Here is a 22,207-nt window from a genome sequence, read left to right on the forward strand (position 1 = left end):
GCGGCCCCGCCCGGCCCCGCCCCTCGCCCTCCGCGCTCCCCGTGCGCACGCGCGGCGCTCAGCTGAGCCGCGGTCACGTGACGGCGCGGCCGAGCGAGCGGGCCCGGCGGGGCCGGGCGGAGCGGGCGGCGGAGAGGTGCGGGACCGGGACCGGGACCGGGACAGGACAGGACAGGGACAGGACAGGACAGCACAGGGACAGGGGGGCTGCCAGCCGCCTGCCAGCCCGCGGCCTGCCCAGGGAGGCGCGGTGGATGCGCGGGGTCCCGGCAGTGCCGCCGTCCCGCGTGGGTGCTCGGGCAGCCCGGGCGCGCTGACGGGACTCGGGGCTCCGGGGCCCCGCTGGCAGCCCCGTGCATGGGCGGGTGCTCCGGGCCTGGGGTGCCGGGGGCTGACAGGGGTGCTGGGGGCTGACAGGGGTGCTGGAGGCTGACAGGGGTGCTGGGGGCTGACGGGGTGCTGGGGGCTGACAGGGGTGCTGGGGGTGCCTGAGGGTGCTGGAGGCTGACGGGGTGCTGGGGGCTGACAGAGGTGCTGGAGGCTGACAGGGTGCTGGAGACTGACAGGGGTGCCGGGGGCTGACAGGGTGCTGGAGGCTGACAGGGGTGCCGGGGGCTGACAGGGGTGCCGGGGGCTGACAGGGGTGCCGGGGGCTGACAGGGTGCTGGAGGTGCCTGAGGGTGCTGGAGGCTGACAGGGGTGCTGGAGGCTGACAGGGTGCTGGAGGCTGACAGGGGTGCTGGAGGCTGACAGGGGTGCTGGAGGCTGACAGGGGTGCTGGAGGTGCCTGAGGGTGCTGGAGGCTGATGGGGTGCTGGAGGCTGACAGGGGTGCTGGAGGCTGACAGGGTGCTGGAGGCTGACAGGGTGCTGGAGGCTGACAGGGGTGCTGGAGGCTGACAGGGTGCTGGAGGCTGACAGGGTGCTGGAGGCTGACAGGGGTGCTGGGGGGCTGACAGGGTGCTGGGGGTGCTGGAGGCTGACAGGGGTGCTGGGGGTGCTGGAGGCTGACAGGGGTGCTGGAGGCTGACAGGGGTGCTGGGGGTGCTGGAGGCTGACAGGGGTGCTGGAGGCTGACAGGGGTGCTGGAGGCTGACAGGGTGCTGGAGGCTGACAGGGGTGTGCTGGGGGTGCTGGAGGCTGACAGGGTGCTGGAGGCTGACAGGGGTGCTGGAGGCTGACAGGGTGCTGGAGGCTGACAGGGGTGTGCCGGGGCGTGCTGGCGATGCCCTGCAGGAATGCTGCGGGGCTCCTCTGGGAGTGTCCGGGCGTGCTGCGCAGTGCAGGGGCACAGCCCCCGATGTGAGGTGCTGGGAAGGGTGTGGGATGCTCTGTGGCACTGGGAGGGTGCAGAGGGCCCTGCAGGCTTCAGCTGTGCTGCTCTGTGGAGGGGCAAGGGGAGCTGGGCAGCACAGCCTGGCTGTTGTGGGAGCTGGGGTGGTCTGGTGGGGTTTGTGCCCAGCAGCCTCTGTGTGGGGAGAAGCTGGGCTGTGGGCACTGGGCTATGCTGTGAAACATTGGAAAGGTGAACCTGGGGATTCTTTGGAGCTGTGGGAGCACTGGGTAGCACAGGGACAAGAGGACTGATGCTGTGACTGGAGGTGTCAGGCTGGCGTGGACATGGTGGCCTGGGGAAGGGGCTGGTCTGTGGACTCCCTGCAGGCAGGGCAGGGGGATCTGGCAGCGCTGGCTCTCCCTTGTGTCACGCTGAGGTGGGCTATTACAAGTAGTGCTTTGGAAATGGAGGATTTGACATGCATGGTGGGAAGTGGCAATGAGTTTTGCTGTGAAGCTCACTTTTCTGGAAGATTTCCTGATCTACACACAGCCCCAGCTCAGCTGGGGAGAGCTCTCGGGGTCAGCAGCAAGTCACATCTTGCTTTTGGCTTCTGGCTTGGCGCTATCACTGTAAGGGACAAATTGCTGTCACTACCCCCCTCAGCTTTCCTAATAGGATGAAATTGCTCTTGTGTGTGGGTGGCAAAAAAGCACATGAAAGTGGCTGAGGAGTCGGGTTTGAAGTGGGAACTGAATGTAGATGTTCCTGCCTTTGCTGTTTCCAATGGCAAGGAAGTGGTGTAGTGGGATTTTGCTTTGGTTTTAAATGTTTGTCGTGTGGATGAGACAAGTTTTGCAGCTTTTCCTTGTTGGTTGTGGGAGAGCAGAGTGCTCGCTCCCTGCTGCTACGCAACCTTTAATCCAGACACAAGGCAGGCAAGTCACCATGAATGCATTTCCCTGGCTCTTCAAAGCAGAAAGCAGATGGGCCTGCTTGAAAGGGAAAAAAATCCACAGGGAGCGATCAGGCAGGGTGATGTCAGCACGTTGTGTTTATCTTGAAGTCACTGCTCTCGGGTATTTTGGATGCTCTGTGGGCCATTTTTGGGAAGGGTGCCCATGCCCGACCCAGCCCTGCACCCCCTCTGCCCACTCTCCTTGCCCTCTGCCAGCCCATGATGTTTGGCAGAGCCTCCCAGGTTTCTCTCCTGCCCCTTGGGCCTGTCACGGATGACAAATAGCTTCTAACGCTTTCCTTGTGTAAACTCCTGCTGCCGCTCTTCCCGGTCCCTGCCTGCCGGATCGCCCTGCCCGCGGCGGAGCCGGCTCAGGACACCATTACGTGTCCCAGCTGTGAGGGAGGAGGCTGGGCAGGAGTGATGCATGTGCTGCCTTTGGCTCTGGAGTGCCAGCCAGCCAGCCAGCCAGCCCCACTGCTGCTCCAGAGCCAGGTACTCCATGGGACACACTGCTGCTTCCTGCTGCTGCTTCCTGCTGCTGCTGCCTGGTGCCACAGGAAATACAGCACTGCTGTTGTGGGCTGGATGACTGCTCCAGAGCACCTGGGATCTGGAGCATCCAGACCTGAGGAAAAACCCTTGCTCCCTGCTACCCTTCTGATTGCCAGGCTGGACCCTCCCAGTGTTGCAGCTCTCCAGGTTTGCAGAGTGGTGCTCTGGGGGATGCCTGGGTGCTCTGGGGCTGAAGCAGCACCCGGGTGCTGTGCCCGGGCTGAGCGTTCCCGACACAGTCACATGTGTTGGTCTGTGCTGAGGTTGCATCTGGCAGGCGCTTGCATGACTCGGTGGGTTCATGAAGAGCAGGAAACAAGACCGTTTTTTTCAGTAGTAACATTTCTCTGCTGCTTCCTCTTGCTCCCAGGTCTTTACCAGTGTTGGGGAGTGGGATGGGGGAGCACAGGACTGCTGAGGCAGGTGTGAAGCCTGGGGCATGACAGCCCAGAGGAGCCGTGGGGCAGGGACTGGGTCACCAGTCTGTGGTGCAAGAGCCTTACACATAATTTCCCTGCCTCTGGTGCTCCTTCCCAGTGGGTGTTCGGGATGCTGGGTGTGGCATGTGTGGGAATTGAACCAGCTGACTGTTTTCCAGACAAAGGTGTGTGTCCTAGATGAGGCTTGTGCTGGTGCTCCTGGCTTGCTGAACACTGTTGGAGTTTCTGTTGGAGCAAGAACTCCAGGCTGTGCAGGTGCCTCATCCTGGGAAGCCTCTTTTCCCCATAGGCACCTTCTTTGCAGTGAAACCTTTGGGGCAGGTGTTTCACTGTCAGCACGTGGTCTGTGCCCCTCTCTGATGGGAGTATAATAAATTTTTGTAAAAATTCTCTTTAATAAAAAGTCTTCAATGAGGAAAAAATAAAAGGGAAAACTAAAAAAGAGAAGTTAGGAAACTTTTCCTTCCCTGGCAGGAGCAAGCTGTTCCCTTGCAGCACACTGTGTGCGAGTTAAAAGCAGTTACACTTTCCTGGCCCGTCCATTTGACAGCCCTAGTCCTGAGTGCCAGAGCAGGGGACACAGTGCCAGCATGTCCCCTCGTACCGCACTGCCTGCGGTGTCACACTCAGCACCCTCACTCAGAGCAGGGGACACAGTGCCAGCATGTCCCCTCCTACCGCACTGCCTGTGGGTCACACTCACCACCCTCAGAGCAGGGGTACGCAGCTCCGGAGCCTGACATGAATTGAGTCACATCCAGGCTCTGCCTGCAGGATCCTGACCCCGTTCTGTCTGGGTGTGCCCAAAACATGGGCACGAGCCCGGAGGAAGAGCCAGCGGGAATGTGCCATGCACCTTTGACCTTAGGACATGCCAACTCTGTGATTGCTTGGGCGGGAGCATGTGCTGTATAAAAGCCCTGGAGCAGACCTTGCTGCTCTGGCAGCACCAGCCGGTCTCTCTGCACAATGGCTGACCCCAAGAAGCCTGAGAATGGGGCTGTTGAGCTGGGCACCCCTAATGCTGCTGCCCCCACAGGGACCATGTCCACCCGGCGCCTCCGCAGCGAGGACTACAATGACTACAGCTCCACAGATGTCACACCGGAGGGCAGCCCTCCTGATGGCATGAATGGCTTTGCCCACCCCGAGTCCTACCAGCGCTTTGGGGAGACCAATGGGACAACGTGAGTGATGTTTCCCTCTTTCCTGGGCTGGCCTGGCTCTGGGGAGGGCGGAGGAAGTGGCTCCCTGCTGCCTGCTGACTTTGCTAGAGGATGGTGGAACTGTGGTTTTATGGGGAGTTCTCACGAGGGTGATGAGGGCAGAGCTGTGGTCCTGCATCTGTGGGGTGCTGGCAACAAGTGAGCAGCCACCCCAGTGTAGCTCTTTGCTCTCTGGTGAAGCTGGGCTCGCTGGCAGTGGGCAGTGATTGATGGTTCTCCCAATATTTTCCCATTCCACCTTCATCCGATGAGGAACTCTAGCAAGCAAACAGCATGCCCAGATTCAGAGCCAGCCATGTTCTGGGGGCTTCCTTGTGCCCAGGAGTGCAGAGGATGCTGTCTTTGCCTGCCAGAGACTGATCCCTTCAACTCAGAGACTTCCTTGTGCAGCTCCTTGGTGCTGGGCTGTGCTTATGCTGGGTTTTGCCATGAAGTTGGTTTTACGAATGCCCATCCAAAATCTGTTTGTCCAGTCTTTGCTTTCCCACCTAGCTTGGTCTCATCTGGTTGAGATGGGTTCAGGGGACAGGATCATGACCTCCATATGCATTCCCTGCAGCAGTTCAGAGCTGCTGTGCACCCTGTATAGCAGTGTATAGTCTGGGTGTGGGCACTTGCTGACAGTGACCTCTGTATTTGCTCTCCCTTAGGTGGTACCAGACCCTGATCCATCTGCTGAAGGGGAATATTGGGACAGGGCTGCTGGGGCTGCCTCTGGCTGTGAAGAATGCTGGCATCCTGGTAAGGCAGCTCAGCCCTGCTGTGCTGGAGCTTGTGGGGCAGAGTGACTCCGGGGCACTGGGCAGCTCACATAGCCAGTGGTGGGGGTGGTGGGGCTTGAGTCCCTGCCCAGACACCTCTCAGTGTTTGGTGACTTGCACATGTTTGCATCCCAAGCTCTCTGGCTTTGTTTTGCTGCCAAAACTGTTCTGCTGCTCCTGCATTGTTGCTGCCTGGTGTGAGCTGGTCCTGTGGTTTCCTCTGCTGGGGTCAGGCAGGACGCTGTGTCCAGGTCATGACTTCTTCATCACCTGCATAATTAAGATGTGCAAGATAGTTTAGAAAACAATTCTGGAAGTGCTTTGCTACACCCAGACTGCCCCAACGTGCTTATTTTGCATCATTCCTGCCAAGCTCGTGTCTCTGTCAGGTTATTCAGTCCTGGGGGGCTGGTTCCTGGGAGCTGCACCAGAGCTCTGGTTCAGCCTCCAGCAGTGTTTGCACTCACTCAGCCCGTGGAGTTTTGTCTGGAAGGAGAAGGCACGGTGCAGCTCTGCCTTTGGCCATCAGAGTGCAGCCTTCCCCCTCTCTTCCCTGCAGCTGGGTCCTCTGAGCCTGCTGGTGATGGGAGTTGTGGCTGTGCACTGCATGGGCATCCTGGTCAAATGTGCCCATCACTTCTGCAACAGGTAAGAGCAACTCCCCTTCTCAGCCCTGCAACTCCTACAGTTCTTCCCTCTTGCCCAAAAAGCCCTGGGGTTTTTCTGAAGCCCCTCAGCAGCAAGTTGCCCATGCCAAAGCCTCAGTTGGGAACTTCTCTCCTTTTTCACAGGAACTGTTTTCCTGGTCACTATTTGCCTTGGGAACTAGCAGACAGGGCTGATGTGATGATCCTTCTCCCTTCTTTGGACAGGTTCCAGAAGCAGTTCCTGGACTATGGAGGAGCTGTGATGTACGGGCTGGAGGCAACTCCCAGTGCCTGCCTGAGGACACATGCCATCTGGGGAAGGTACTGCTCCCCTCCCCCAGGCAGGGACTTGTCTTTGAGCCGAGCATGTGCTGCAGTTGGGACAGAAGAGCCTCTGGTCACTGAGCTGTGTCAGCAGATAAGCACAAGTGACATAAAATGCTGTTTGGCTCACCTGCCCTGAGTGCTCAGTGCCCCCCAGAGGGTAACGCTGAGGTCTTTGATCCAGTATTGTCCCAGCCAGATGTGACTTATACTAAATGTGTGGGATAGCTAAGTTTCCACAGCATAACAAAGAGATTAATAGGATCTTCCAGTGCTGGCCCATCTTGCTAGGCATGGAACATGTCCAGTGGCTGCTCCCTGCCCTGTGGGTGACCCACATTGCATCACACAGATCAGTGCCTGTCAGGGGATGGGAGCATTCACCTATTCCTGTATCCAGGGAGTGTTGTCTCCAGCTCTGACAATTCAGCAGCAGACTGGAGATGCTCAACCCAAAAAGGAGACTTTTCTCCCGAGGCTGGTCCTGACCCTGTGGAAGGGGTGGGATGGGGAGACTGGAGAGCCTGAGATCTGTGAGGCTGGGTGGAGAGAAGGTCCTCTCTGCTGATCACAGAGAAGTGAGCTGGGTGTGCTCTGATCTGTACACCCCAACCTTGGGGACAGCAGCATTGCTGCGCTCTGCAAGTGCCACCCAAGGCAACCCAAGTGGGCTCTTATTTCTGTCTGATCTGGCTGACAAATGCTCTTCTTTTGCTTTCCAGGCGTGTAGTGGGACTTTTCCTGATCATCACCCAGCTGGGTTTCTGCTGTGTGTACTTTGTATTTCTGGCAGACAATCTGAAACAGGTTGGACTTACACCTCCTTCATGAGCCGGGGGGAGGTGAGAGGGTATGAAGGTGCTTGGGTTTTTCTTAGCTCCTGTGTCCTGTGCCCTGTTTTCCCCCAAAGGTCTGGTTTCTGTAGGATATGCTGCCCTGAAAAGTCCACTCCTCTACCCAGATACTTTGGAGGATTGGCTTTCCTGTTCAAACAGAGCAGGTTTTCCTGACAATCTTTGTGATTTTGCAGAGGTGCTGGAGGTATCTGTGTTGCCCAGGAAAAGTGGGGCCATCCTTTGTGAGGGAACAACAAGAAAGGGATGAAAGCAGAGGGACTGTGCATTTTCTATCCTGTCCCACTCAGTTAATTGGTTTATTTGTGTCAGTGGTAACGTGTGGGTCCCAGGACCTGCTGTGAACCTCTCTTCTCCCTTCCTTGGATCTGTTTGCATTCCAGTTTCTTTCCTCATCCTGTGGCTCTGAAGCTTAATTACATCTTTAGAGAAAGAGTTTCTTCGTGCCAGGCCTCAGGAGGAAATAAACAGAAACCCTGAACTGCTTGGCTGGCTCTTGTTCTGTAAGAAACTGGGAATAAAGAGTCCCCATTTCCAGCCTCCCAGCACTGCTCATCCTTTTTGTCCCCATGTGCTCCTGCTGTGCTCTTGCAGCAGTTGTCTGGTCACTGCCACCATGGCCGTGTCCTTCATCAGCTCTTCAGTGGTGGCCATCAACTTCAGAGGGGGCTCCTGGGGAGCAAGGGAGGGTGAGACTCTTCCTCTGCTCCTGGAGCAGCAGCTGAGGAGATTCCCAGTGTGAGCTGGCAGGAGGAGTCAATGGGTCAACACTGGTGATCCACCAGCCCTGAGAGCAGGAGGGACCAGGGTGTGTACAGGGGCCAGGCTGCTGCTGGCCCCCACCCCTGGGAACAGTGCCCTGCCCCACTTCAAGGTGGGCTTCTTTCTCCTCAGCCCCTCACAGCAAAGACTGAAGGCTGTCTCAAGCCTCAGGGGAAATTTGCAAAAACCTGCAAATCCACACCAGTTTTTTGGTCACAGGTGGGAAACCCCTTGGCTTTGGAATTTTTTTGGGTGGGGAGAGGGGAGTGTTGCTTGTTTCTTTTTGTGGTGAGGAATAGCATGTTCGGTGGAGAGTCATGGTGCAGGTGGTACCTTGGGCGAGGTGCCACTGTGTTGGGCAGGGCTTTGGTTTGGAAAACAGCTTTGGAGCAAGCCATGAAGAGGCAAGGCAGGCTGGGGCTTGAGCAGCACTGTCCCATGGATGTGTGGCCCTGTACTGCCCTCTTCCACAGAGGATACTGGTTTACACAGAGTTCTTCAGTCTCTCCTCTGGGGCAAGACTTGCTCTGGAGTAGGTTGAATCAGTTTGGAGACTGCTCTTTGCTTCAGGGACTGGACAGGACCTGGTACCTGAGCCTGCTTGGTCATGGCTGTATTGGTGATTCAGTGAGCCCATGCTCTTGTGAGGAATGGCTCAGCCACCTGGTTGCTGGGCCTGAGCTACCTCTAGAAGTGAGCAAAAGGTCTGGAGTGTCATTGGAATGAAAGACCCCAAGGAAAGAATGGTTTGTCATGAAGAAAGTGAACTTGGGAGCCAGCAGTAGTTTCCAGATGTCCTTGCCTGTGAACGGGGCGCTGGGTAACTGAAGGACTGTGGGATTTGGGTTAGAACTCGGTGCAACAAGAGGAAAAGGATACCTTTGGAAATAGCACTTAGTGCTTCTTTCCTCTCTTCTCAGCTGACCTCGTGGGCAGTGTAAACATGCAGCCTGTGCTTTCTGCCCTCTGTGTGTCTGGCTGCTGAGTCCCCCTGCTCAGGGTACCTGGGCTTGGGCAGGATTTGCTGTCCTGGTTCAGGTGCCACAGCCAGTCCCACCTCTGCCCCCTGCAAGATAATAGGGATTTGCTTCAGAGCTGTCTGAAAACATGTGTTGGTTTGCTTTTAATCAGCTAGCTGTGCTTGAAGTGAGCTCTTGGGGTACTCTGACTCACCTGGGATGGGCTGCTAAGATCTGTGGCTTTTAGACCTGTGTGATGTGGTTCACCAGGGCTTCCTGTGCTTCCCCAGGTTGTGTCTGCTGCAAACGGGACCACCAATGACTGCAGCTCAAACAGGACGGTGGTGATGACCCCCACCATGGACTCCCGCCTGTACATGCTTTCCATCCTGCCTTTTGTGGTGCTGCTCACGTTTATCCAGAACCTCAAGGTCCTGTCCATCTTCTCCATGCTGGCCAATGTGGCCATGCTTGTCAGTCTTGTAGTGATCTACCAGTACATCGTCAGGGTACGTGTGTATGGCTCCCCTCTCTCATTTCTGTGCTGTCCCATGTTTTGGCAGGTGGAGGGAGCTTGGCAATGGGGTATTTGGATGCTGTGGGGTATTGCTTGTTCCTGTAGGCATGATGGTTCCCTCTGCTCTGCAGGGCTTTCCTTGCAGCATGGGGCTGTGACAGGAGTGATGGGAACAGGCCAGGTCTTCCCCGTCCTCCCTGTGTCTGAACTCTGCATGGGCTTTTTTCCAGGATATTCCTGATCCCAGAAACCTGCCTCTAGCAGCAGCCTGGAAGACCTACCCTCTGTTCTTTGGCACTGCAATCTTTGCTTTTGAAGGCATTGGCGTGGTAAGTCTGGGCATGTGGCAGTGGGGCTGCTGCACAGGAGGCTCAGCCCTGCTCGGACTTGCTGCAGCATCTGCTCTGCTTTGCAGCTGCAGTTGCAGCTGAACTTCTCTGACAATAGCCCAAATTCTGGATGATGCTGTTAGCTTTAGCTCCAGGCTATCTCCTGGGTCAAACTCTGGTGCTTCCATCTGAGGCTGGAGGAGCACATGCTCCAAACCTCAGGAGGGTGGTTGCTGCTTTAGAGGTGGCTTTATCTGGCAGTAGATTGGGAATCACACCAACCTCTGCCTTGGGCTCTGCTGGCTGACCTGCAGATGAGGAATTGTCCTGAGTCTTGTTACCAGGCTGGATCCTGAAGTTGCCTAAATGGGAGGCCAAAAAGTGTGGCATTAAAAGATGTGATCCTTCCCTTCCCACCCTGCTGCGGGGGCACCGAGGTCTCCCTTTGGCAGCTGCGTGGCCCCAGCCTGCCCATGCAAATGGGCCTCTCATGCAAGATGCTGTAAATAGACAACTGTGTCTGTGAAAAAAGCTGGGTGGGTGGGTGGAGAGCTTAATTACTCCCTAAGATGTTGTGGGTTGTTTCCGGGAGCTCCCTTCAAAGGAGGAAAAAATGTTTTCATCTCTTAATATAAGCTGGCTGTGTAAACACAGGGCTGGAGAGGGCCAGATCCATTACAGGAGCAGTGCTTGCTGAATGCTATGCCCTGGGCAGAGGGTTCTTGCCAGCACTGAGGCACAAATGCTCTCTTCCTCGCATGACTTGGAGGTGAAGAAGCAAATAAAAGTTTTTCTTGTCCTGCCTCCTCACCAGATCTGCCATTGTCTCTCGAAATCAACAACTCCCAAGGACAGCTATAAAATTGTTTGCTGAAGGCCTACATTTAGTGTCAGTAGTATAGAGGTGGGAGAATTACTTCTTCTTGCTCTTTTTATTGTCCTGCCTGGTTGAAATCTGTCCAGACAAACTTGATAGCAGAGGAGAGTGTCTTGGTCTTTCCAGAATTTGCTGGGGAAGATAGGATGGTGTAAAATTGTGGGCATGGCTGTGCTGTTTTGGGGTGCAGAGCGTAATGCACCCAAAGTATGGGGTGGTTGGCATTGCCCCAAGACCCAGCACATCTGGGCACAGCTCCTGCCAAGGGCAGGGAGCAGGTCCTGTCTTTAAGACAAGGGTGTGAATGATCTGTTGGAGAGTTGCTATGCTCCAGGGGGAGCACAGAAATCAGATCTCCAGTATAGTTTTTTTCTCAGCTGGATTCTCCAGGCTCCATGTGGGACTATCCCATCCCCTGGTGTGGTGGGCTGTGTTTGACCATGGGGCTGCCCCTCCTGCTTTTTGCTGCTCGGGGTATAGAGGAATGGGCAACCTGCTGCTCTGTCATCTTCCTCCTCCTCTTCTCTCAGGTGCTGCCTCTGGAAAACAAGATGAAGAACCCCCGTCAGTTCCCAGTCATCCTCTACGTGGGGATGACCATTGTCACCATCCTGTACATCAGCCTGAGTGTCCTGGGCTACCTGCGCTTTGGGACAGACATCCAGGCCAGCATCACACTCAACCTGCCCAACTGCTGGTGAGTCCCTGTGGGCACTGGAAGGACTAGGGGGTGTGCAATGAGAGGCCCAGATAGGCAGGTGGGAGAGGGGGACCTCACTCCTTATGGGAACTAATCTGGCTGAGCTTGAGGAAGCTTGAGGAACTGTGTCATAGGCAAACTTCAAGGAGTTTGGCAAGGATTGTCAGATGTGTGTGCTGGAAGAGGCTTGTTGCTGTGGCGTCTGAGCTCTTGCTGTAGTGTCTTGGAGCTCAGGCTGCTTCATCAGGGTCCCTGGTGGTCCCTGCCTGGGTAGGTGCATCTCTTGTCCTTGTAGAGCTGCACAGCTGGGGCTCTGGAGACAGCAAAGATTTGACAAAAATAGAGCCTGGTTTTGCTTTAACTATTGCTGTGTGGGTTTCTTTTCAGTTTGAGTGCATGGATGTTCATTCATGCTGGGTCTGTGTAGTGACTGCACTGCTGGATGTTGGTGTTGGTGTGGTAGCAGATCCTGCTCCTGCCAAGAGCCTTTTCTTGTCCCCTGCAGGCGCTGGGAGCTCTGCCAGGTCCCTGCTCTCAGTGAGGAGGGATGGGGCTGGGGGAAGGATGTGCCTGTGTGGTAGAAAGTCTGAATCCCACCATGCCAAGCGCAGGAGGTTGAATCCCTCTGCTCAGTAAACTGAAGTACAGTGTATAGGGGGTGTGATGCTATTTCTCCTTAAGGTGGAAAGCAGGTAATTTCCAGGTTTGGGCTCTGCATGCCACAGCCTGCAATGATATCTGCTGACCTGAAATGCTGTAAAGGAGCTTCTGCAGGGAATCTCAGCTCTGTTTGCCCTGAAGAATGATACTCCCTTAGAACAGGTCCTTAGAATGGGATTACTATGACCTGCTAAGCTACAGAGAGAAGAGTGCAAATCCATGTTGCTAAAGTATCCACACCTTCTGTCTTTTGTAAAAGTAAGCTACTTTTCTGAAAGTGAACTATTCTAAAGTTACTTTTCTATAAGTAGCCATAGGGTTTTGGGTAGTGAGAAGAGAGTAGCCCTTTGGAAGCAGTGTTTGGGGAAGCCTGGGCACGTGGCAGGCCAGCTGCAAGGAAGGTGTGTTGTGGTCCTTGTCACTTGACATGCAGGGCACCTCGATGTTCATGCATGTTGCCTCTTGGCAGTGGTTGTTGGACTTGGAAATGGGTTATCTCAAGTAAGGGCTGTGATGGTTGAGATAAAGGCTTCACTATCACTCCTGTGGATTAAACCACAGGTGTTGGGTGAAGACTTCTCTTGAAATGAAAGTCTTTCCCATCCTGCCTCGCCCGTGGGTTTTCTTCCTAGCAGTAAAAGGCTGGGCTGTAGGAGCTGGTCACAAGGGCTGTGGGTGAGAAGCCACGGGGTTTGCCTGCAGCCTGGGAGGCAAGGCAAAGGTTGTGGTGGAGGTGCTGCAGCCTTCCTTAGCTGTAGCCATTGCCTGGAGGTCTCTGGAGCAGATTTGGTGAGCGGTTCAGGAATCGTTGAGTTACAGGGTGACTAAGGACTTCTCCAGTCTCGTTTCTCTGAAACCACAGCTTCCTCAAATGAGGAGTGTGTCAGTTCCCAGTGCCCAGATCTAACCACAGTGTCCAAAATATGGTGATGCTGTGCAGAAATCCCTCCTTGCCTCCTAGGAAGGGTTGCCTCACTGCACTGTGTGAAGGGTGAAGAAATGCTGCGATGAGGGGGAAGCTGTTGGGTTGTGTGTGGCCAGTTGAAGGTAATGACAGCGCTTATGGTCCCAGGAGAGTATTTCACTTCTTGCAGCCTTTTGGGATGGCCTGGCAGGGCAATCTGGCTGAAGCAGGCGTTGCTGTGGTTGGCAGAGTGCCTCTCCAAGGCCCTGCATGGGCCTGTGTTTTCTGTGGATCTAGGCTAATGCTTGAATTCTTCCTCTTCTTGGTATTTAAAATGCCCTTTGATCTTGTTGTCATGGTTCCTGACCTGAGCAGGACAGGTACACAGCCTTCTGCTGTACTTTTTTTAATAACAACTATTAATCTTGGATTGCCCTGGAGCACTTTATGGCTTTTATGGGATCCCTTTTTTGGGAATGCAGTGATAAGATATACAAGCCATGGGTCGGTGGCTCAAGGCCCCTGTGCACACGTGTGGCTGCACGGGCGCACTCTGGACTCTGGAGATTACTTTGTGTTCAGTTTGCCTCTGGAACCTCAGAGTAATTCAGGCTGGAGAGGACACCATGGGATCACTGGGTCCTCTCATGTGCTCACAGAAGGGCCAGCTTAAGTTGAGTATCAGTAAGCACAGTGATTCCCTACCAATCCAGGCCCTTCTTCTGGCCCTTCACCATCCTTTGGAGATGCAGCTCTGTCCCATTGAACCTGGTTCTTCTGTGCAACTCCAAGAAGAGCTGTTACTCTCTCCTCCATGCCCTCCTATTAGGCAGCTGAAGACATTTATAACATCCCTTTTTAACTTTCTCATCATGCTGAATGCAGCCTCTTTTTTGTACATCATGCTCCAGCCCCAACCATCTTAGTAGCCTGCACTCAACTTGCTCTGCAGAGTAAGTCAGTCTCCTGTCCTGGGAGTATTGGGGCTGGACAAAATACTCAAGATGCACAAGCCCCAAACAAGAAAATAATCCTTGATCCCTGTCCTTAACCTCCTGGCTGTGCTTTTGCTAACACAGCCTGCTTTGTGATTGTCCTTTGTCACTGCAGGGTCCTGCTACTGGCTCATGTTGTCTGCTGCCCACCAAGACCCCCAGGTCCTGTTCTCCTGGCCCCAGCCCTTCACATGTGTGGGAATTTGTGTTTGCACTTGAGCTTTCCTTGTGACATCATGTTGTTGCTCCAAGCTGTGTCAGCCATTTCCTCCAATTTGATCTTGCTTGGAATTTGATGAGAATGTGCTCTGGGTCACTGAAAGCTCATCCAGGTCACTGCTGAGGATATTTCCATGATTACCTATTGGCAAATCCCTGCTGTCTGTTTACTGACCAGTATGTGCCTGGACATAGATACCAGGAGGACTTAACCCATATTCTTCTGGGGATTGAGGTGAGGCTGATTAGCCTGTGCCTTCCCTCATCCTTCTTGAAGGTGGATATAATTCTTCTCCCAAGGCAGCAGGACCTCTCCCTGAGCACCCTGCTCTTTTGAAGATGATAAGGTGGCTTCAGGCTCCTGTTGGCCACAGCCTTGAATACATCTGGTCCCATAGACTTGTGTGACATTCCATTCACTTTGGTGATCCCTAACTCCATCTGTGGGAAATGTTTGACTCTACCAGACTCTGCCACTAGTGTTCAAAGCCGTTTTGCATGGGAATTCTTGGATTTCTCTGATTTAAGGCTGTTGTAGAAGGTGGATGCTGGGACCCAGCATACAGAAGGGCACAGGCCCAAAGAAGGTAGAGGGAAGGCAGGAGCCAGACACATTCCTCAGCTTGGATCCACCCCATAGTTACCCCAGTGGTATGGCCAGGACCCATGTTTCCTGCTTGGTTAGTGTGTCTTGAGCTGGGGAAGGGTTAGGACCATATGAGAGATAACCAGATGTTACTTCTCTTTTGGAGAGGCTTTTTCTGCTGCTGGGAAGCTGAGGGCAGAGATGGGGTGGGAGGTGCCTTTTGGTCACTTGTGGTGGGCTCTCTGCTGCAGCCACACTGTATCACTGCAGGAGCTGGGCCACTGTGGGCTTTGATTGGGGTGAGCCCAAAATGCTGTTTACAGCCTGTCTGCACTCTGCCGTCCTTCTGCTCAGCTCAAACTGCTCTTTTAACTCTCTTCCCCCCAAACATGTATCATGCAGCACTCCAAAAATAGCTGCTCTTTTCTATTTGATGGAGGAGGCTGAGTTGCCTGTTCTCTTTGCTTTTTGAACATTGTAATGTTCACTCTGTGTGGAAGCCCAGACTTATCCCAGCAGTGCTGTCCTTTTCCCTCTCCTCAGAAGCCAAGCAGTAGCTGGAGTCATGGCTGCAGCTGATACGTGTCTTTGCTGTCTCTTGCTCAGTGAAGGTCTCTGTGAATTAATTGCATCACCCCTAATTTTCTAAGAGTGTTCAGGCATTGAGACCTCCAGCTCACAAAAGTCCTTGCAGAGCATTCCCCTTCTGTTTTCTGCTGTTGATGTTGCAGGGGCTGGAGCAAGAGCCTGTCTCACTGTGTCCTTGTCCTCTGCAGGCTGTACCAAGCTGTCAAGCTGCTCTTCTCCTTCGGGATTTTCTTCACCTACGCCGTGCAGTTCTACGTGCCTGCCGAGATCATCATCCCTCCCCTGGTGGCCCGGGTGTCGGAGCGCTGGGGCTGGCTGGTCAACCTGCTCCTCAGGGTGGCCCTGGTCTGTGTGACCTGTGAGTACAAACCTCCCTGTCTGACTTTCCCTACAGTGCTGTGGCACCTCCTTCCCACTGAGCCTGCACCCCTCGCCCCAGCACCTCTGACCCTGCTGGTCAGACCCTCACAGCTGGTAGTCCTGGGCCTGGCTAATACAAACCAGTGTGTCAAATGGCCTCCAAGGAGCAGCAGCAGTGGTCCTTTGCCCCCTCTGTATGGGACCAGTCTTCTCAGTGGAGGAGTAGTAAACTGCATTGTTTAGAAGTGGCAGACCCCCATGGAGCCTCAGCCTGGGGATGGCAGTCTGTGGGACGCTGAGTCCCACCAGGGTTTGCATGAAACACCCAGCACAGGGTTCAGTGCCAGGGCAGCCTCCCTGGAGGCTGTTTTCTGTAGGCAGTGTGCAGCCAGGCTCCTCGTGCCTGTGTGATGGGGACACAACTGCAGAGGAGTCACTGAGTGTGAGGGATGGGCTGTTCTTGTGCCACACACTCATTGCAGCACAGAGCACAGCAGGTGACAGCTGACAGGGGTAGGTGACCCATAACCAGAGCTCTGGTGTGCTGCAGTGTAGAGTCTGCTGCTGGGCAGGTGTGCCTGGAGCAGCCCCACAGGGTCCCTTCCCTTCATGCTGTGTGGTGCCTGTAGTGAGGTTTTGCTGGAACAGGCTCCTGGCTCAAGCCTGGTGGACCTTTGGGAAAGGTGTGGAGCGAATCAGGCAGTATGATTCTGGCTGTCTTTGATTCCTGAAGATGAAATGCTTGCTGTAGTCAGCACAGCTGAGATGCTTGGCTGAGCTCCCTGGCGTCCCCTGCTGAAATGGAGCTTTGCTCCATGGCTTGATGCTGCTGATGCACCAGAGCTGAGCATCAGGGAGCTGGCCCTGCCTCCCAGCTGCCTTTGGTTTGGGTTTGAGAGGAGCATGGAGCTAACTCAGGGGTGGTGGAGCTGCTGTTTGTGCCTCTCACTAGTGAAAGCCCAGAAGCGCTGCATCAACAGAGGTGGGCAAGGCCCATCTCTGTGCTGAGTTCCTGAAGCCTTGATGTCCTCAGAGGGTGCAGGGATGAAATCCTGCCTTGTTGGGTGATATCCACTGGCCACCCTTGTGCTGTGGGTGAACTTGGAACTTGCTTGTGGGGTTGGAGCCTCTCCTGGAGGGTGTTGGACTGTGCCAAGCTGTGGAAGTGAAGGCTTGGAGAGATGGGATGGCTTTAGGCATCACCTGTACCCTCCTATGTAGGGGTAGGGAGGCAGCAGAGGTGTTCGTGGAAGGATGCAGGTTCCTTTATACCTCCTCCCCTCACCCTTCCATGTAAGGGATCTCTGTGGCTCCTGCTGAGGATAAAAGCATTAGGGGGGTTGCATGAATATTCATTGGATCATTGTGTGGCCGAACAACAAGCCCCCACCCGGGCTTTGGCTCCCAAAGAGAGGATGCAGTCTGGTGTATGGGTGTCTTTCAAGCTCAAACTTCAAAACCAGTATGCTTAAAACCCCTTTGAATTAATACCTGCAGAAATCAGACCGTTTCCCCGGAGGCTGGAGGCTGCAGCTGGTGCTTCAAATCTGCTTGTTTTAGAGGGGAGTTAATAATTTTGTTTACTTTTGAGTCCAAAAGCAGTGTGGGGTGGGCTGAGGATGCTCTTGGAGGGGAGCTGCTCGGCTCTCCTCAGAGGCTGCTGGAGCAGGGATGCTGCTTGCAGCAGAGTCCTTTGGCTCTGTTCAAGGTTGAGCACCAGGATAAACTGGCTCAGGACCTTTGTTGCTGTTTCCCTTGGTGAAGGGATGGTTTATCTCTAGGCTTATCCAGATGACAGCAGTGATGCAGTGTTAGCACAGTCAGTCTCCCAAAATTTCCTCCTTCTGCAGTTTCATGGGTGATCTTTGGCTTAGGGAGGCTCCAACAGCCTCTCTTGCCTGTAGCTGATGACCAGGGAAAGAAAAAATCCCCCAGTAAGGAGCTCTGAGCTGTCCCTTCTCCACAGGGGCTGCACCTGACGTGGCTCTGGGTGTCTCCTGTTTCTAAGCAGAAAAGCTTTCAAAGCAATAAACCAATTTATTTCTCTAGGTCACTGATTAAGCACTGAAGTCCGCTGTGCTTGCAGAGGGTTCTCTTGTGTTGTGCAGAGCTCTGGTGACATCCCTCTGTCCCCTCCTGGTGCCATGCAGGAATATCCCGAAGCTCACACTGCTAAGCTCAAGCTGTCAGGAGTCTCCCAGGGGGATTTTCCTTGGCTGCAGTTTTCACCTAACAAATGTTCTCCCCCGGGCTGTGCCGTGGGCGTGCTGCTGCTGGAGCAGCTCTAAACACACGCAAACCACACGGATTGATTTAGGGTGGGGGGAGATGCCTTTTTCTTCCCTTCTCCTGCTTTTATGGGGTTTCTGAGGCTTTTTGGCTCCCCAGGTGTGGGGAGCAGGGGTGCTGGCTCACACGGGGGGTCGGGAATGCTGGCGCACCCATCCTGCTCAGCCCTGCAGCTCGCTCTGGTGGCGCCCAGGGCGACAAAAAGGCTTGTTAATTTAACAGCTTAATTGCTTCTTGGGGAGGAGTTGCTGTAAAAACGTGCAGCCTTGTCTTCTGTCAGGGAGGAGGGCAGAGGTGTGAGTCAGCATTGGCATCCCTGGGTGGGGTTTTGGACACGGGGAGGAGCCTCTCTGCCATCTGGGAGGTGGCAGCACTGATGCGGTGTCCGTTCTTCCTGCAGGCGTGCTGGCCATCCTCATCCCGCGCCTGGACCTCGTCATCTCCCTGGTGGGCTCCATCAGCAGCAGCGCCCTGGCTCTCATCTTCCCCCCGCTGCTGGAGATTGCCACCTACTACTCCGAGGGCATGCACCCCCTCGTCATTGCCAAGGACATCACCATCAGCCTCTTCGGCTTCGTGGGCTTCGTGGTGGGCACCTACGAGGCGCTGGTGGAGCTGGTGGCACCCGCGGCCGCCGTGGTGAACGCCACCACTGTCCTGGTGCAGTGACCACCCCCTCGCCCCGCTGCCCCTCTGGGTGCTGAGCTGGGGGTGCATGGACACCGGCACTGCTCTCCTGGGAACGGCCTCCCCTCTGCTCTTGGGGAGCCTGGAGGGTTTGGTCTGTGAGGGGACGGGGCTGCCCAGCACTGCGCCCACCAGCTGCCGCAGGTCCTGCCCTGGGCTCCGTCTGGAAGGTGGGATCCAGGCTGGGGCAGTGCCTTCCCTGGGGGCTCTTAGGGCAGGTGGTAGAGCAAAACAGTTCCTCTGTAAATAGGCACTTTGGGAGGTGAGGAATCCCAGGGATGTAGATTTTATTTTATTTTATTTTATTATTTTTTAAAATCCCAACCTTTCCATATTTCCCCTGTCCCTTCAGTCAGGGCGGGGAACAGGGACTACTATTCTTTTTTGTGCCAGTTTGATTTTTTTTTTTTTTCCCTGAGCACTTTATTTTTACAGCAACAGACAAACCTCAGCTCAGGTTAGAGAGTGTGGAGCTCCCTCCTCACCTTGGCCTTGTGGGGAGGGTGGGCAGAGCCTGAGGTGTGGAGCGTGCTGGGCCCCATAGCTCTCTCAGTGGGGTCCCCATCTGTGGGCACTGGCTCCTGCAGTGCTTCAGCTCTGTTTCCAGCTGCCTTGAGCAGGAAGTCTGAGCAGGCCCTGGAGCTGGGCACTGGGCATGGCACCTCCCTGGCCTGGGAGCGTTTGTGACCCTGGCCCACACTTTCAGTAGTGACACTTCTTTATCCCCATCCAGCACACAACCCAATGCTTGGCTTTCAGAAGCTTTACAGAACCGAGGTGTGTGGGGAACAAACAGGCTCTGCCATAACAAGGGGCTGAGCTGGTCCCCTTTGGGTGGCGTGGAGTGTCCCCAGGGGTCACCACATGCTGCCCACACACCACAAAAATACATCATCTTGTTTACAGTGCCTGAGCTGGCCCTGGCACGCTCCGCCTGCATCTGCAGGCTGATAGTGAATGTCAAATCGCACACAAAAACTCCATAATAGTTCTGGTTTTAACCCTTCCTCTCCTGGTTTTACTCCCTCTGCATCCTCTGCTTTCGCCCAGCTCCTCTCCTCCTGTAGGATGCAGCTCCCTGGCACTTCTCCCTGTGCTCCTCTTGCTTCTTTTGTTGTGGCTGGTGCATGTTGTGCCTGGTGGGGATGGTCCTGTGGTGCTGCTGCTTTCCTTTCTCTGAGAGCCCAGCTTCCTCCCTAGAGATTTTCCTTGCCTTTCTGCTGGATTCTACTTTTTTAATACAAGGGAGCAAATGCATCCTCCACAGGACAGGTTGAACTCTTGCCTGCTAACACAGCATCTCCCAAATGCCAGGTCTCTCTAGAGAGCCTTCACCCCTCATCCCACTGCAGCCATGTCTCCCTGGAGGTGCTGGTGATGGGAAAGGAGGCTGAGTACAGCAGCAGTGGGCTGTGTTGCCATCTTTGGTGGAGGGTGAGGTGTGTGGTTATTTTCGGTGTTTGGCCGGGTTCTGTGAGGAGAAGGCTGTGTGCAGCAGTGTCCCTGCAGCCTGCCTCTCCCTGGGTGCTGCTGGTGTCTGCACTGTGCCCCTTTGCTGCAGTCCTGGCTGCCACATGCCGGTACGTGGACCCATGGCCAGGTGTGGGGTGGGTTTGTGCCATGTCCCTGCCCCTTTCCAGCCCCTCTTCTGCTCTGTGCCTCTCTTGGGGCTCACCTCGTCTCGTCCAAGGCTGTGCTGGGCAAGGTTTTGGCATGACTAGCATCGCTTGGTCAGGAGCAGAGCAAAGCTTTAACTCAAATCCTCCCTCTGGAGGGCACCATGGGGATAGAGGGGAAACACCCAGGGCTGGGGAGGGGCTCCAGGACATGACACAGGCGGTTCAAGTGCAATATTCATGTGTACTGACCCCAGCATGGCCCCTGGGGTTGGATTTGAGTCAGAACTGTCGAGCAGAGGAGGGAGTGCTGTGAGGAGCAGGGATGTGATGCTTCCCTTTCCCTGCTAGTAGTGCACTCAAGAAGGCTGGCCACATTTTAGGGGCAGCTGTGTGCCAGGGCATGTCCCCAGCCTGGCACTGGGCATCAGTGGGTTTGCTGATGAGGCTCTGGCATCCAGACTCACTTTGCAAGCAGCAGTGAAGACCTCATTTCAAGGGGGCTGGGATATCACAGAAGCATTAAATGGGTCTTGCAGCTCTTCCCTTTCACTGGGGTGAGCAGGGTTGTTTGAAGCAACTTGTGCAACTTGTGCTGGTGACACGTGTGGTGTGAGGGGCTCTGCTGAGCCAGGGGGAGCTGGTGCAGGACCCGATGGACACGAAAACTTGACATTTGTGTATTGTAGGCTGCTCAGTTATCAAGAATCTAGTCTGTGTAAATATAGCAATGGTCACGTCCACGTCTCGTGCCTATGGATATTGTCAGTGTACAGCACAGGTGCCTGCCCAGTGGGAGAGCTGGTGCTGCACCTCAATCATGTATCTTACTTTAATCAATAAATTTAATCTATTTTTTATGTGTAAAGAGTGTGAAGTGTGGATTTTAGTTCCAAAAGAAGTGAGAGCAGGTGATATGGAGCCCAGCAGGCAGCCAGGATCCCATCCTGTGCTGCTCCCATCCCCACACAGCATACAGGATTTCCCCTCCTAGTGAGTGTTTCAAATAAGTGTTCCAGCTTTGCTGCTTGGAAAATTTAATTTTTCTTTTGACCTCATTTGTGCAAGTAGGTTGTAGGCAGAGCTTATGAGCTTGTAGGGCTGGGTTTTTCTGTCTCACCAAAGCTAAGGCCTTGGTTTCTCATCTCCCTGTTTATGTCAAAAGTGGGGCTGCAGCTGAAAAAAAAAAGAGCCTGGCATGTGAAAAAAGATGGGGGATGCTGAGCGGCTGCAGATCCACCCTAGAGATCAAAGGAGCAAAAGTCAGCCCACACTGGGAGGCTGCCAGCACTGCTGCAGCTCAGCTTATCCTCATTGCTGAATAATTCATGCCATTGCAGTGTGTCATTACAGGGCTGTTGGGAAATCAGTGCTATAAAAAGTTCATCTTTAGAAACTCTGGCAGATTTTTTTTCTTAAACTGGGAGGCTTTTGCAGGCTGGTGAGGACTGTGGATCTGAGGTCACCTGAATGACAGGGCAGGAGGGACAGCTGAGCACAGGCACAGGGTATTCCTGACTCTGGAGTGTCACCATGGTGGGATCCACAGCCATCCCTTCTTAGGGCTGTCTCCATCCCATGAAATGGCTTTACTGAGGCTGCTCCTTCACAGGTCTTAGAGGAGCTTCATCTCAAGTTGTCTTTGCCCATCCCTGTGTTGTGACCACTGGCCAAAGCAACCCTGGAGATTTAAAAAGCCTGAATGAAAATATCACTGTTATTTGTGTTGCTTCTAGGAAGAACAATATGTGCTTTCCTTATGGGCAAAAGTGGTGCCTGTTGCTGAGACACCTCAAAATTAACTGTCCTCAAAGTACAGAAATGCACTATTTTAGGATGATGTTCAGAAGGATTTACCAAGCAGAATAAAACCAACTAGATAAAATAGGTCTAATCTAGGCAGGGACTGCTTTCTGATGAGCAGAGCTGGTGAAAATGTTTTGTGGAAGTGCATGACAGCTTTGAGAGGTAAAACAAGTGGTGTTTGTTGGGGATGCAAATCAAAGGCTTCAATTTGGGTCCTTTCAACCCCTTTACTCCTGAGCTAAGAGATACAGGAGGCTTATGTTTTCTCAAAGTAAGACAGGGTACTGTGGGTCTATCTGCCTCATCCCTCTGG

The 22,207-nt window shown here is 54.4% G+C and overlaps 1 protein-coding gene across 2 annotated transcripts; it reads left to right on the forward strand.

Annotated features, from left to right (window-relative positions):
- On the forward strand, positions 1–20,956 carry LOC100223308 (proton-coupled amino acid transporter 1). Of its 2 annotated transcripts, none has more exons than XM_030283733.4 (11): positions 1–136; positions 4,268–4,415; positions 5,105–5,195; positions 5,775–5,863; positions 6,088–6,183; positions 6,909–6,993; positions 9,052–9,270; positions 9,509–9,607; positions 11,015–11,181; positions 15,325–15,494; positions 18,186–20,956. In XM_030283733.4, exons 2-11 carry the CDS (start codon positions 4,273–4,275, stop codon positions 18,452–18,454), a joined length of 1,428 nt encoding a protein of 475 aa, XP_030139593.4. In that variant the 5' UTR covers positions 1–136; positions 4,268–4,272; the 3' UTR covers positions 18,455–20,956. The 2 variants fall into 2 exon arrangements, with proteins under 2 accessions (XP_030139593.4, XP_072791231.1); XM_072935130.1 differs by having other exon boundaries at positions 84–136; positions 6,909–7,028.
- Positions 20,957–22,207: the final 1,251 nt, after the last annotated feature.

This window comes from Taeniopygia guttata, chromosome 13 (genome assembly GCF_048771995.1).
Source record: "Taeniopygia guttata chromosome 13, bTaeGut7.mat, whole genome shotgun sequence".
Classification (NCBI taxonomy): Eukaryota; Metazoa; Chordata; class Aves; order Passeriformes; family Estrildidae; genus Taeniopygia; species Taeniopygia guttata.

Bases quoted from the DNA above. Each gene is read 5' to 3' on its own strand.
- LOC100223308 (XM_030283733.4), top strand. From the start codon at position 4,273: ATGTCCACCCGGCGCCTCCGCAGCGAGGACTACAATGACTACAGCTCC. The intron at 5,864-6,087 runs GTAAGAGCAACT...TTCTTTGGACAG, and splicing joins GCCCATCACTTCTGCAACAG to GTTCCAGAAGCAGTTCCTGG. The intron at 9,271-9,508 runs GTACGTGTGTAT...GCTTTTTTCCAG, and splicing joins TCTACCAGTACATCGTCAGG to GATATTCCTGATCCCAGAAA.